A 16,194-nucleotide genomic window follows, 5' to 3' on the forward strand; every position below is an offset into this window, starting at 1 on the left:
TGCTAATGGCTACGCTACTTCCTGCCAACGCATACGTAGTTCTTGTCTAGGACGCCGGAGAGTTTGCAGAAAGGCGTCTAATCAGACGGATGCCTCCCAAACGCCATCCAGTGCCTCCAGCATTTAAGATTCACAAATTGTGTTCTTAATTAACATCTTAACCACACATCAGTGACAAGCAGCAACACTGCGCTTAAGGCTTTCGCCGCACCGCACTTCAGGTGAATAAAGTGCCCCCTGAATTTTTTAGTTTGGTTCCAGATTGCGTGCTCTTCAAGCAACATATTCTAACAGGGCCCGTTCGCCGCAGTGTCCTATGCAACGAAAACTCGCTCGAAGCTTCCCCGCATGGCATCTCAACCCATGCCGTGATGGGCGATTGTCATCTTGACTTTGAAAGGTAAGTTGACACATGGACTGACATGTGCTCTCCAGCCCTGTTCCTTCTGCAAGGTTGTGTAACTGGTCTGAAATTATCTGACATCGAACGACCAGAATGCAGTTCCCACGCCGAGCGGAGTCACAGAGGCCGCTGTCTACTCCCGAGCCCCGCCAACGCTTGTCACGCTATTGATTTGGGAGGCATATGGCTTGGAGCAAGGCAGTGCTGCACTAGGTGGAAGTCTCGATTCACCAGGTTCGAACATGGCTACATTACAGCATAGTAGGTGCTCATGCGCGTTTATGGTAGGAAAATGCCATTTCCAGTTTCACCACACCAGTTGTACAGTCTCTGCTATTGTGAGAAATGCTCAAATACGGAGGCATAATGTTAGTATTACAATCCCAGCTACGACGTCTATTCGGAGAAAAAGACCGATAATCGGACTAGTTTGTACATCGTTGTAGTGGATAGCTCTAGCTTGAACAAAAGGAGAGACAACGGACGCTTAGTGCTCGCCGTGCAGAAGATCTGGTTTGTTCATTGTCGGTCCTTCCGCGCTAACGAATGTTGTAGAAATATATCCCCTACAATACTAATAACACTTGCAACTCTACTCCAAACTAACACGCTTTCTCTCTGCTTGTTCGCTGTGCCTTTCGACCTGAGCGCCCTCTTTCGTACCTCTTGCCATCTGCCAACGGGCGCAAAGATTCTATATGGTGTACAAGATGCCTTTGCCGTCTTTAAACGCCTATATTATACAAACCGGGCGCTGCATTAAGAGCATTGAGAAAGATGCAGTTAGAAGCCGCAGTCTGAAAATACGACAACACTTCCAAGTTCAACCGTTACCACCCCAAACCTCCGATAATTGGAGCATAAGATGTGGTTTACCGCAAGCATGGATCATATTTGAAGAAGCCCGAACGACGAGTGCGAATCACGGCTTCACGTCACTGCACTACCACGCATCTTCTGTCACTGCTAATGCGTTCTAATGCTAAGGGGAGATAACTCATGGTCCCTTATTACGGTAACGTAGTAGATACCAAAAAACGAGAAATGTAGGAAGGGGGCGACAAAAGTCGACTGGGTGAAATTAATGCTTGAGGGGATAAGGAGTACGCAGATGGCACAGGACAGGATTAATAGGCAGCCAACGTAAGAGGTCTATCACGCAGTGGACGCAGTTAGGCTGGTAATGACAACTTATCCAGCCAGTCATGACTGCACCATGGTCGCTATGCTTCGCACTAAAGTGAGCTACAGCTCCAGAACTAAGCGGCAAATACTCCTCAAAGGAATCCTTCTAGCCATTGATTTCCACCGATTGTCATGACATCGAGGTTAATCCATTAACAGTGATTAATCCTTCTGCGCGTGCCATGTCACGGCGGTAAGTGAGGATCAACCCCGATGTCGTGATAACCGTTAGACGCCACTGGCTGGAGGGCCTGCTGTGTGGAGCATTTGCAGCTTCGTTCCAGCAGTCTTGCTACGCCCACTGCATGACGAAGACTTCTCCCCTATCTCTCAAATTAACCATGTTCTCTGCCACTGCGGCCGACTTATCTAATCAAACTCAATCCCATCCACCCACCTAACTTTCTGCCACCCCCTGCTACGCTTTCCCTCGCTTGTAAACCCCTCCGTTACCCTTGAGGACCAGCGGTTATCCTGCCTTCGCACTGCATGCCCTGCCCAAGTCCATTTCTTCCTCTTGATTTCAACTAAGATGTCATTAACCCGCGTTTGTTTCCCAACGGATTCGCCCCTCTTCCTGTCCCTTTACGTTACCCCAATCATTTTCTTTTCCATAGCTTGCTGCGTTGTCTCCAGTACAATGGTCGTCCCAGCGATTGGTTCTAAGGGGCGGCGGACGGACTTCCATATACCAAAAAAGAAAAAAATAGAAACAACGGTTTTCTATTTACACTATTTATGCAGCAAGTTTTGTGCACTTTGTTCTTGAAAAATCAATATCGAACGATAAGATGTTACATGTTTACGCAAAAAACGTACTGGTGCTAAAAGACGAAGACAATACACACAACGTTGTGTGTATTGTCTTCGTTTTTTAGCGCCAGTACGTTTTTTGCGTAAACATGTCATGCTACAACCAACAAGCTGAAATCAAAGTATTGCTGGATAAGATGTTATGCCATAACTCATGTTTTTAATGCTAACGGTTACGTGTACAGTATAAATATGTAATTCATATATATTTATGATTAATATATGAATATTTCTCACGTAACCACTAACTTATATAATTCACATATATTTAAGCGGCGGTCGAAATTCGATCGAGGAAAAATTCTAGCGGCCCGCGTACTGTGTTAACATTAAAGAACCCCAGGCGGTAGAAACTTCCGGAGCCCTTTGTTACGGCGTCCCTCATAACTTGAGTCCCTTTGGGATGTTAAACCCCCATAAAACAAACAAACAAAACATATCTATTTATCTCACAATATTTTAAATTGAATGATAGTGCCAGTCATGAAGCGCAAAGGTATACTTTGAGGGCACGGCAGAAGATACCTCGACAGTCACGTACGAATTGGACTCGTATAACTACCAACCTGTTGTATGACTAATACTGTTTTAAGACAGTAATAGCTAACATGACTTACTAGCAGTAGAAAACTGGTGTGAAAAATGGCAAATGTCTTCAAAAATTGCCAAGTGTGAGGTTATGCATTTCCATAGAATCTGGAACTTAATGCCACATAGCTAGCTCATCAGCGGTTCTCGTTTCATGCTACTAGAGCATACAAATATCAGATTACACCTGACTGACGAACTTACTTGGTCAACGCACATCAACTACATCATTGCAGCATCCAGCCGATCTTCAACGCTCAATGTAGTTTGCCCCAGCACATGTAAAATTACTAGCCTACACCACATTACTGCGCCCAAAATTAGGTATTCCTCATGTGGGTTCCAAATGGCGGCTGCATATTCTTTCTGAGAACATAGAAACTATCAGAATCACGCCATCAGATTTGTTCATTCCGATTATTCATCCCACACAAGTGTAACCGATCTGAAGGACCAATCCAGCTTGCGATTATTTAAAGCACTGTCGAAGAATAGCCAGTTGAGCCCTTTTTCATCGTTTCTACTATTCATTTCCGTTAAGCATCTACGTCACAAAACACTCCGTTTTCAGCTCGTCACAAAAACAGTCAACAGGTGTCATACTCTTGCCCAAAAACACAAACATTTGCGCAGCCTTTCTTCATCCGAACAGCAAAAGATTGGAACGGCCTTCCCAATGCCACTCTAATAATAGAAGACACGCTTGCATTCAAAGGTAAGCCTAAATCTTTAGACACATTTTAGATTTTCGCGTACCTTTTCCTTCTAACGTTGACCTATTGCGCTTTGTTTTACTATGCGGTTCTTACTGTTCTCTAATCCGTTATCGAATTCTTACCCACCGTTCAGCGCTTCTTCCTGTCTTCCTGTCTTTTATTCTTGTCTATTTTGTATTCGAAAGCATTTGAACATTTTCTGAGCTGTTTGCTGTCTCAGTTGTATTTTGAGCAGTGATTTTGGCATTTTACTGAATATGTTCGTTTTTTGTTGATATTTCTGTACAACCCACCCGTCATGTAATGCCCCTTGTATGGAGTTTTTGAGGTAATAAATAAATAAATAAGCCTCTAAAATGTAGAATTGTGTGAAATAAGGCAGCCGCTGACACAGAACCCCTCATGTAACGTCCCGAAAGGGACCTTTGAGGAATAATAAATTAATAAATAAATGCAAAGTAGGGGACTACTTGACGCATCACAGACGAAGAAGCTTTCCATTTCTACGTCAAAAATCACATGTCGCCCTATGACAGCCCGAAAACGGACGTTGGCGAAAATTTGCAAAGGCTTTTCTGGGAGGGGGGGGGGAAGCGACCGCCCCCTTCGTCCCCCCCCCCCTTTAGGATTGCCACTGCTCCAGTATCAGTTGAACTTTTTCTTTAGCCCCCAATTTCACCTATGTAGCATAGGTGAGTAGCGGTAAGATACCGCTGTTATACATTTCTCTTGAGAGATATTGGTAAACGGCCATTTAAAAAATGGCTTCATCAACATCATCAGTCGGACTACGTCCACTGCAGGGCAAAGGCCTCAGCCATGTCTCTCCAATTAACCCTGTCCTTTGCCAGTTGCGGCCACCGTATTCCCGCAAACTTCTTGATCTCATCCGCCCACCTAACTTTCTGCCATCCCCCTGCAACGCTTGCCTTCCCTTGGAATCCACTCCGTTACCCTTAAGGACCAGCGGTTATCTTGCCTTCGCATTACATGCCCTGCCCAAGCCCACTTATTCCTTGAGAGTGGCTTGATCCGACTATAACTGCCCACCAAGTCGAGCATTTCCAGCACTCGTTATATCGACATGCATCGCCAACTAGCACATAGCAATCTAAACTGCAACAGAGCTTACTGTGTAATTCCCGACTGCTCCTCATAGCCTCCACTCAATGCCAGCAAAGTGAGCCCGAGTACAAGTACCGAGCACCTCGGTCGGAGCCGTTAGACGAGGGGCACTTCGATCTAGCGAAGCGCGCTTAACACCGACAACGGCACCTGTACCTGAACGTGTCACGCGCCTTCCCGGGCAGGGCAAGATAAGGCGTCGAGCGAACACAAGGTTCAATTCTCGCTATCTCAGTCATGCTGGCGCTCCCATTGTCTTTGCAAAGCGGAGCAGATAGAAAGTGAATGCAGTGACACCGTGCTATGGAACAGAAGCGTTTTTTTTTTGCTGTTAAAAGTGCTTTTCGTTTGTGTTGTAGTTTCCTGCAGGCATTCGCTCCCCTATGGGCACTTCAAGCGTACTGGAAGCTACCGGGGCAGACCAGGCAAAGCGCTTGCAACATGCCAATGTCATCCTTGGGCAATTCTGTGGAATCTTTTCGCCGTCTAAGAGCCGTTTCCCATGCATGCGATTCTCGCCTGCGGCGCTGCGAGTTGTCGTTCTGCGACTGGGTAGGGCCGTCGGTCTAGCCGAAGACGGCCTGCGACCGAGTTCCGTCCGGTCGGAATTCAGTCGCAGCGTCAGTGCGTTCGCTCTGCGACTGTCCAATGGGGAGCGCCGAGACGGCGTGTGGCGTCGTGGGGTCACGTGGAAGCTGTTGCCGCGGCGTAAACAAAACTTTATTCTAATCAAAAGACACGAAATATTGCATTGCATCTAAAAACACGCTGTTCATAACATCTTCAACACATTCTGTGCAGCGTTTCTGCCGCGTTTAATTGTGGGTTGCCTATGCGAACACCGAGCAACCTTGCGTGTCCCTCCGACCGAATTCGCTGGGTACGCGCTGCCTGTGAAAGCGCTGCCCGAAAACCGCACTGCTGCGTCACCGACAAGGCCGAATATTTTCGTTCTAGTCGCAGCATGTGAACCGGCCCTAACCCGAGTGCACACGCAGGCACATCCTCATTTCCAAACCGGACAATCGCAATACACATTTGCGCTGACGCACATTGACATTCATGCGTATCGCAAAACACGATGAGGGACTATAACAAACAAGAACTGGCCACCAACAGTGTTCACCACGCGACGGATACCATGGCCGAAACTACATGCCTGACAGGCTCTACGTCACCCATGAACCGCTATCAGCCGTTTCGGCCATGCTTGAAGTTGTAACGCGCGTCACTCGCGCCTTCTGTAAATCACGTGAGGCAGGACTGCTTGTACGACGTTGTACACATAATAGAAAAGATTTAATGAAAACGAACGCGAGTGGCTGTTGGAAGAGACGGAGTCAAAAATTGCCATCCGCTAATTGCAAGACTCGGAATCATGTGCGCGTAGAAATCATTACACTATGTAACCGATACGCGCTGTAAGTTTCGCACTTTGAGGGAAACTGCGGGCAAAGAGGGCGTTATGCTGTTTTTATCGGCACGGAACAAACATGAACTGCTCTAGAAGGTGAACCAGCAAGAACGAATGAAATGCTGCGAGAAAAAGCCCAACATATTTATTTATTTATTTATTTATTCAAATACCCTAAAGGCCCTCTGCAAGAGGGTGTTACATAGGGGGGGCACACGAAACACTAATAAGAATATGCGAGAAACAAAATAGTAAGAATAAACAATTTCAGCAAACATAGCAAGAAAACCGCAAAATACGCAAACACCAATATTAGAAGTGGATTAAAGTTCGAATAAAGATAAGATAAAGTGTGAAAATTGAAACACCGGGGGTTCAAGGATAACACAAAAAGAAAAAACTACAATACGATATCGAACAAGATGCACAGGTATTAAATTAGTCCTGAAGAAAAAAAAACAGCTAACCACAAAAACGCACAGAGACGTCAAATTCTGATATGAGTCCACAGCATTAGATGAAATTGATCGGTGTTAACTTCAGTGGCAATATCTGATGGTAGGTTATTCCAGTCAGCTATGGTTTTGGGGATGAATGATTGTGCGTAATGGGCCGAGTGGCATGCTGGGCGTTTGACTTTGCAGGGATGATCACGGCGAGGAAAAATGACAGGGGGTGACTGAAAGAAGTCGTCGCGCAAACGATCATGATGATAAAGTTTGTGAAAGAGAGATAAGCGGGCGTGTTTCCGTCGTAGTGATAGCGGATGCAGTTCGGCACGAATTTTTAAAGATGAAACACTGGAGTACGGAGAATAATCTGAAAAAATGAAGCGAGCAGCACGGCTTTGCAGGGATTCAATGTTACGTATAATGTAGTCTTGGCTCGGGTCCCAGATGGCACATGCATATTCAATTTTAGGCCTGATTAACGTGATGTACGCGAGTTTCTTTAGATGTGAAGGCGCTTGCTTTAGTCTGTGTTTCATGATTCCGAAAGTACGGTTAGCAGATGCAAGAGTAACGTTGATGTGATGACGCTATGTTAGATCCGATTGCAAGTTGACTCCTAAGTATTTGTACGTGGTAGTAAGTTCGACAACGTTGTTACCTATAAAGTATGAAGTTTGAATACGGGAAGAGGAGTGTGTAAATGACATGCACTTATTTTTAGTATGATTTAGGGTCATTTGCCAGTCTGAACACCATCTGTTTATTGCGTTGAGGTCTGACTGCAATGCTTGATGGTCAGTGTCAGTAGAAATGGTACGGTAAATTACGCAATCATCGGCGAACAGTCTTACTCTGGACGACATGCAGTTAGGCAAGTCATTAATATAGATTAGAAAAAGCAAAGGGCCAAGCACGCTCCCTTGTGGAACGCCGGACGTGACAGGAATAAAAGGGGAGCTGTGATGATTAATATTTGTGAATTGAGTTCGAAATGACAAGAAATCTTTTATCCATGCAATGACTTGTGCGCCAATGTTAAAATGTTTTAGTTTCAGCAGTAGCCTGTGGTGAGGAACGCGGTCAAAAGCTTTAGAAAAATCTAAGAATATCGCGTCGACTTGGTTGCCAGCGTCAATACATGAAAGCAAGTCATTAGTAAACCCTGCAAGTTGCCCATCGCATGAATATCCCTTGCGAAAGCCGTGCTGGTATTTGAAGATTATGTTATGTTCTTCTAAGTATTTTATGATTTGAGAATGTATGTTATGTTCCAGTAGTTTGCAAACGGTGCTAGTTAACGAAATAGGCCGGTAGTTAAGCGGTGATGAGCGATCGCCAGATTTAAAAATTGGTACAACCTTGGCTGTACGCCAATCATTTGGAATTTGGCCGGATGACAATGACTGAGAAAAAAGAGCGCACAAGATTCCCGAAATGCTTTGCGATGTACTTTTAAGCAACTTGTTGTTGAACCCAACGTGGTCAGATGCAGATGATACCTTACGATTATTAAGTAGTGATATGATACCGGACTCGCTAATATTTATCTGTGGCATGATGATATCGGAAAGTGTACCTATGTTTGGGCATGAAGTGACGTCCTCGCGGGTGAACACAGACGAGAATTCATTGTTTAATATTTGTGCACACTTTTACTCGGGAACAGTGGCGCCTGTGGTATCGGTAAGTGTTACATCTGGATGATTGCTTGGATTTATTACTTGCCAAAATTTGCGAGGATTGTTAGTCAGCATAGATGATAGGTCGTGGTTAAAAAAGTGATGACTGGATTTAAGTAACTCTTGGTATTCTTTGTCGCACTGTTTGTATTTAAGCCACGAGGATGAAAGACCGGATTTCTGGGCTTGCCTGTACAATCGCTTTTTTTTTTGTTTAGACGCCGAAGTTGCTTGTTAAACCATGGCGTAGAGCTCCTCCTACTCCTAATTGTTATGGACGGTATATACTTGCTAACGACGTCAGTAAACATATTTTTGAACGCGATCCAGTTTTCTTCAACTGTACGGGACAAGAAGTCATTAAGAAACTGGTCTGCAAAAAGAGATAATTGTGCATTCATTCCATCAAAGTTAGCTCTGCTATAGCATTTAATTTTTTTTTTTCAATGATCTTCCTACTGTTATGCCGACAAACAATGTTCCCAGTAATGACGTCATGATCGGAGAACCCATCTAGGTGACTAATGTTGGCGCAGATGTCAGGGATATTAGTAAGGATTAGGTCAAGAATACTGGAGCATGTGGCAGTGCGCCGTGTGGGTTGCATGATAAGTTGGGATAATGAAAAATCTAAACATGACTGAAGAAATGCATTCGATTCTCTTTCACTCTCCGTGACAGATAGCGTTGCCCAATTGATGCGTGGATAATTAAAATCCCCAAATATTAATAAGACACAATTTGGAAATCGGTTACACACTTCACTCAAAATGCGATAGAACTCTTCAACAAAAGCACTGTCCATATCAGGGGGGCGATAAAAAACACCAATAAGTATGTCAGTACTGCTACCGTTTAACAACACCCATACGCATTCAAGAAACGTAGAAATTATGATGGGTACACATGATAATTCTTTTTTTATTGCCAACAGGACACCACCGCCTCTCCGATTTGACCTGTCGCAGCGAAATATGTTAAACGTCGCCTCGGTAACAAAAATGCTGTCGTCGGGAACATTGTCCGTAAGCCATGTTTCCGTGAACGCGATTAAGGATGCTGAGCATGAATCGATGAGCGAGGAAATGGGAACAGCTTTAGAGAGGATACTTCTGGTATTTGTATAGAGGAAAGTTAATGCGCTATCATGACAAGGTTTATGAACTGACGGCAAAGAAGGGTTGATTACTTGAGCTCAGGCAGGAGAATGATTGGGTCATTCGTCAGCACTTCCGTGGGCGCCGTCCCCTGCCTGTGGCGCATCATTTCCAGATGTTTGTAAACGGACTGCGCAGTTGGCATCCGTGTCCCAGACATAAGCGTCATCATTTAGAATGAGCTTGGTGAAAGCAAGGCGGGGACGATCACCCTCCTTTTTTATTGATTTCGAGAACTGCCAAAGCTTTCGGCGCTTATCGCGCACAGCAACTGAGTAGTCCCGTGCTATCCTGAAATCTTTCCTTCAGCTTGCTGCCATTGCTGAGCAGAGCCTCGATTTCTTTTTCATTGTAGAATTTAGCTATTATTGGCCGATTTTTCTCGGCTCAGAACCGACCCAGGCGGTGGGCCCTGGCAATAGACTGTACTGAAACGCCCAGTTTATTTTTACAAAATTCTCGAACTATAGCCTCGGTACTGTCCCACGTTTCTGAATGGTCGATGTCTGCAATGCCAAAAAACAGTGCATTCGATCTTCGTGAACGGTTTTCGAGGTCATCAATTTTCTCTTGGAGTTTGCAAACGTTGCTGTCACAGGTTTCTGGAAGTTGCGTTGGAGGCATAGGCACACATTTGGATTCAAGCTCATCGACGCGTATAGTTAGCGCGTCTAAGTCTTTCTTAAGGATGCTATGCATTTCTAGAGCTTTTTTTACAGATTCTAGAAGGCTCGCGTTATTTGTCTCGAGACGCTTAATTGCATCGCTCACTAAGTCAAGCTTCTCCTCTTGCGCCTTTGTCATCGGACCAGGGTTCGACTCAATATCACCACCTAATAGCAAACGACTGAATATGTACTGAATGTTCTCCTGAAGTTTACAAGATTCTGCTGTCGTGAGAAAGGATAATGCGTCAGTATTCGCCTTTGACCAAACAAATGACCGAAGGAACTATTTGAGTTTGCGCTGCTTTGACAAACGACGATATGAAAGAAAAGAAACAGACGAAGTGCTTCTCTCGTCCGTTTCATGTCCTAGTTGTAAACGGAGCACTCAATGCTAAATAAACGAAAACCAGCTAGCCAAACTTGCTGCTTTTATAAAATCCCAACCATGTCACAAGCACTTAGCTGTTCATTGTAGAGAGTGTAAAGATAGCAGATATTTAACACTACTATCATCGCCAAAAGTAAAGACTCGTTTCAGAGCCCTGCAACATTCTCAAGCATGGTCACACGTGCGTTAGCCATTCGTCTGTGTTAGTTGTGTAGGACGGTGCAAACAGTTTTTTTTTTTTGTCTCAGTTAACCTTTTAGCCTTCCCTCTCCAATCGGTGACAATATGGAAATATGGGCGTCTATCACATTTTTAGCCCCCTTCTTGGCCTCATTTTCGCGTTCGTTTGGTTTTTGTTAGTCCATATGATCGCTCCGTTTCCTCCACATACGCTTTCAAGCCTGCAGAAAATATATTTGGTTGTTAGTCAGCGCAGTCGTGTGTTGTCGACTGTTTGCCCATAGCACTGTTTCCCGCTTTCTTCCCAATGAACGTAAGGTTTATTGTAGCGTGAGCTACACTGGCCGTAAATGAGCAGTTTCGCGTGAGCATGGATGAGCCAAGCTGCGCATGCGCGAGGAGCGAGTGACGTCGCAGCTGCGCAGCTGGTGTCCCGACAAGAATGAGAAGATGAGGAACGACAGCCAAGCTACAGCCATGGAGAAGGTTAGCAAAGCATCTGCTGAGCGGCGTAGAAGAGCGGAAAAAGTTCAATTCGCCGGATCCTGAAGTGGTTGCCAAGCAGCTAGCGGTTAACCAGAGGAAGAACGAACAGGCTAGGGCCAAACCAGAGCAACGAGAGGAACGCGTAGCAAAGCGGCGTCGCCAGGAGACTGAGCCGCGTGCCGGGGCCTCTCAGCAGCAGCCTCAAGACGATGTCAAGACTCGCCGATCGACGGACTACACGGTGAAACTCAGTGAAAGTGCCGGTGCCTTTCAGGCCGACTTTGTGCACAGTCCGTTTGAATATGTATGCGACATGTCTGAAAGACTAGGGCACTTAAATTGCTTGACGCCGGTAAGTAGCGAAATGTGTGAAACGTTGAGTTTGGCGGCGTCTGAGTGGGGCGAAGAAGGCGGAGCCGTGACGAGGGTTTGTACGACGTGCAAGAACTGTCTCGTTAAGGAACAAACCTGTCACTACCGCCACTTCACTTAAAGCACGGTTGAGGTGTCCACTGTTCCAAGAGGGCAGTTATGCGCCTTCCCTCTGGTTCTGGTGTCCACCGAGATGTGGACACCTCGCCCTCACCTCACGCTACGTATATCCTGGCATAGCAGAGCTAAACCACTCGCAATTTTTTTGCCGCGTGAAAGAACCAAGCAAACTAAATACTTGGCAATAATACCATCAGATGCATCCGCGAGTCCAGTGGTGTGCGAAGCTGGAGTCTCCGAGAGGCATTGGTTTCAGGTGTTACTGCGTAAAGCGGTGCACTCTGCACGCATCGAGGCCGAGCTCGCGCGAGGAATGGGACACGCCTAATATTAAAGCAGATGAGACATCGACACTACAGTGCGTGACGCGATGTCCGCATGTCGTTTCCCACTTTCACGCCAAGAACTCAACGGGTGGGCACCAGGCGCGAGTCCTGATCTACCTACAGGGCGCATAACCCAAGGGGGAGGACAGAAAAACTATGGCGACGCTTGAGTAACTGCGATAACATTAGGTTTCACATTTGTTGCAGCTTGTGTTGCAAATTCTGTGCGAGTTTGCGTCAGTTTGTTGTCAATTGTCAGTTCGTGAACCGTCATGTTCAAGCTGCTAGTTGAAGGAGGTATCCAATATTCAGAGACGATGCCACATACCGCATTTTGTTCTAAGTTTCGATTTCTAATGACTATCTTGGTTGCCGCCTACAAATCAGGTTGCTCACAACCCGTTCGGCTGGCTGTGATGAAGTCATAAGGCCACCTGACCTCTCTCGACCAACCAGCGAATTTTGTCCGTCATCGGCGTGGATTTGGTACGAGCACAGCTCTAATGCTAACGCATCAACACCTGCGAGGAATAAAAAAGCGGGCACGCGCAAAGCGTGTGTCGACAGCGGGTTGCGAGTCATTTGACGGCGTGAAGACCGAATTGTGCCACGAGCTCGCACGCCCCGCAAAATTTTGACGAACTCTACAACCGGGAAAGCAATTGACAGCATGACTGGTTGGACGAGGGATTAATCGATGTTGGAGGCAGCGTGAAGACATTCGTTCACGTCGTATTCGTTTTAAAAGTGGTTACGCAAAATATCCGCTCGCGAAGTCAATTCTAGCATGGCACGACAGTTCCTCCTCAGTCGTGAGCCGTTGCAAGCGGTAAGGCATCACGGCAGGGGGCGGTAAACGTGGCTTCGCCATTGTGCTCCGCGTGTGCTCAGCCCTGCGAAATCAGACCACGAGTTCGCTGGGAATAGTCTCAAATTACTAATCTTACTGCGTACGAGGTGCACATGGTTAGGTCAGGTAGTACACGCTTCATACTGTTCGCACATTAAGTCGCCCAAGCTAAAAGCCCTGAGATGGAGGAGTGACCCCTCCCCTTCCGCCAAGGGGGGCGGGTCCGTGCCTGCTCTTGCAAGGTTGGTAAAGATCGCCAAGCGTGCGCATCACGCGAGTGTCCTCTGCGTCTTGAGTACGGCTGCGGACGTCTGCAGTGCATCTCGCGCGGGCCAGTACAGCGCCCGCTCCTTCCCCGAAAATGCACGCCATTCTTATTGGCGCAAAACGTTTCAGTGGCAGGACCACAACGAAAAGCGGTCCTAAGTCAACTATTGTTGAGAGGACAAGCTGGTTACTTTAAAAAACGCGTACAGACGGTACAAAACGCACTTTTTGTTGGCTTTTTGCCCGCGTGTTTGCTGATAAGTTACGCGGAAGTCCCGAACCCGCGAGACCACGCTGTCTAAGCCAGGCGCTTGACGAGACGCCGTGTTGTGCCTGTTATCCACCGACATTACAATGTCACTGCGCTTTCGCTATAGCTTGCGTTGCGGACTGCCGGTTTTGCCTCTAAACGTCGGTAACCAAACGTAACTAGTTCCGCTACTCCTCGCTCACTTTATTCACCATATTTAAAGAATGCAGGCAAGAACAAGCACTTTTTCGTCCCGTCCTTCATGAGATTTCTGTTCTGTTTTCAGTGATGCTACAGCCGAAGCGTTGCTCACTGCTCAGCGGCACCTGAAGTGCAAGCAAAAAGGCTGCCACCCGTCAACAAATAGGAGCTCCAAGCTGCGTAGCTCGGAGGTGTGCATCGCACAACAGGGCTCACCCAGAACGGCGAACCGCAGAAGGAATCCATGCTGGGCGTCGTCGACTCGCCGGTGTTAGGCCCAGAGTGCCCGGCACCGCGCTCGCCGGATGGACAGCCGCTGCTCGACTACCGTCAGCTCCGGGTGGGCGCCGACCGTGGAATGAGATGACGGCGGCGCGATAACGCTAATCTGCGAGCGTCGTATGTCTCCTCCTCGCCTGCAGGCGGCGCCGCCAAGATAATGTGCGAGGAATCCGCCGTGCGCGCCACTCCTATACATCCGCTTTCGATCCTTCCGGTTCGTCGCACTGCTGACAATGCGTTTAACGACAGACAACTGAATAAATTTTGTTGTGACAATATTGGAGAAAGCGAAAGGTCTTGCTTCATATTACCAGCATTGGTCATCCTAAATACAGTTTAAACAAGGATTATTGCTTTAAATTTCGCGCCGAGAATCGCGTGGACTCGAATTTCGGTGTTTGCTTCCCACTTGTGCACATTAGCGCAAAGATCTGCCATTTTTAAGTTTTGAGCATCCGGGTTAAGACGACAAGACGGCGCTCTTAAGCGTGGTGTTAAGTGTATTAACTTATGATGACGCACTCCGCTTATTCCGACAAAAGTATTGTCGCGAGACAGCTTGCTCCTTCTCTGTGTGGACGACTGGCGCCATCTGTTGTAAACACTACAAGTATGAGTTACCAGTAGGGTTTCCTTCGTAGCCTCCTTTTCGATTATAGGGGAAACCTTGTCTTGAAACTATGAGTTCTAAACACAAACGCAACTTTTCTTATGAATGTGCATTGAGGCAAAACAAAAGCTCTCGAATCACGATGGCCGTTGATGAACCAGAGAGCTTCCGGCCGAAGACGAGCACTAAATGGTGTGGACGTGTTGGCTTCTCTGCAGTGCATGGATGCTTCGAAGCTGCATCACCGCGCTTGGCCAATAAGCGCGTGAGTGGTGCGTGGAAAGGAAATCCGTAACTGTACGGAACCCATGGAGAACATTGAATTTGATCAGCGAGGAATTGTGTCGCTCTTAGAACGCTTAAAAGATAACAGTGCCACCGGTCCGGACGGCTTACCTACGATCCTGCTCTCTTCTTGCGCTTTTGCGTTGTCAAGGTACCTTCAAATTCTTTTCACAAAGTCATTGCAGGAAGGCTCCTTGCCTGATGAATGGAGGCTTGCTAATGTTGTACCTATACATAAATCGGGACCTAGGAATGTTGTTTCAAATTATCGACCAGTGTCCTAGACCAGTGTATTATGCAAAGTTTTAGAGCATGTGTTTTATACTAGTATTATGAATCATCTTAGTATACATTCATTATTAAATACTAATCAACATGGCTTTCGCAGTGGTTACTCGTGTGTCACCCAGCTTACCGAATTTGTACATGACCTGTCAAGTGCTTTAGACAAGGGATATTCTGTTGACTGTATTTTTCTAGATTTTAAGAAGGCCTTTGACGTTGTATCACATTCCTTATTAATACAAAAATTATACTGGTACAACATAAATGAGAACGTTATTAGGTGGATAAAAGAATATTTGAGCGTTAGGCGTCAATGTGTTGTTGTCAACGGGAAACAATCGCATGAGGTGGCTGTAACATCAGGGGTGCCTCAGGGATCCGTCTTGGGCCCATTACTGTTCATAATTTACATGAATGACATCTTTTCAGGTATTTCTTCATACATGCGTCTTTTTGCGGACGATTGTGTATTGTATAGAATTATTAACGATCAAAGTGACTGCGATGCATTACAACAGGATTTGTGTAAAGTGGCCCAGTGGTGTGAGAACTGGAGAATGCATATTAACTTACAAAAATCTGTACATATGTGTTTCACTAAAAAGAAGGTTCCCCATATTTTCACTTATAACATAAATAATAGCAGACTGCTTTCAGTGTTGGAATTTAAATATCTTGGTGTATATTTAACAAGTTCAATGTCTTGGCATCGTCACGTGCATTTCGTTACTGCCAAAGCCTGTCGTGTTTTAGGTTTCCTGCGACGTAACGCTAAACTTTTCCCTTTAAAGACTAAAGAACTGCTGTATAATACAAACGTTAGAAGCATACTTGAGTATGCTTGCACTGTCTGGGATCCGAAAACCTTGCTTGACGTTCAAAAGCTAGAAAGAGTTCAGAATTTGGCCGTTCGTTTTGTTTTCAATAACTATGGGCGATATTTTAGTGTAACGAGCGCGAAAAAATCTTTGGGTTGGGACTCACTTCAAAAACGTAGGAAAGTACTGCGTTTAAAATTATTTCATAATATATTTCATTCTAGAACTGGAATAGACAGAACCAAATATATAGCCAACCCTGATTACGTGTCTT

General features: G+C 45.9%; 1 protein-coding gene across 1 annotated transcript in view; it reads right to left on the reverse strand.

Annotated features, from left to right (window-relative positions):
• LOC149326757 (ATP-binding cassette sub-family C member 1-like) overlaps positions 1-14,011 on the reverse strand; it is an 80,682-nt gene extending 66,671 nt beyond the window's left edge. The window contains exon 1 of the mRNA XM_089563813.1: positions 13,857-14,011. Within this exon, the coding sequence (XP_089419939.1) occupies positions 13,857-13,886 (30 nt within the window). The 5' untranslated portion in view covers positions 13,887-14,011. The remainder of the gene's footprint in view (positions 1-13,856) is intronic.
• Positions 14,012-16,194: the final 2,183 nt, after the last annotated feature.

The sequence above is a fragment of the Amblyomma mixtum genome, chromosome 10 (genome assembly GCF_055824585.1).
Source record: "Amblyomma mixtum isolate Tamu chromosome 10, ASM5582458v1, whole genome shotgun sequence".
Lineage (NCBI taxonomy): Eukaryota > Metazoa > Arthropoda > Arachnida > Ixodida > Ixodidae > Amblyomma > Amblyomma mixtum.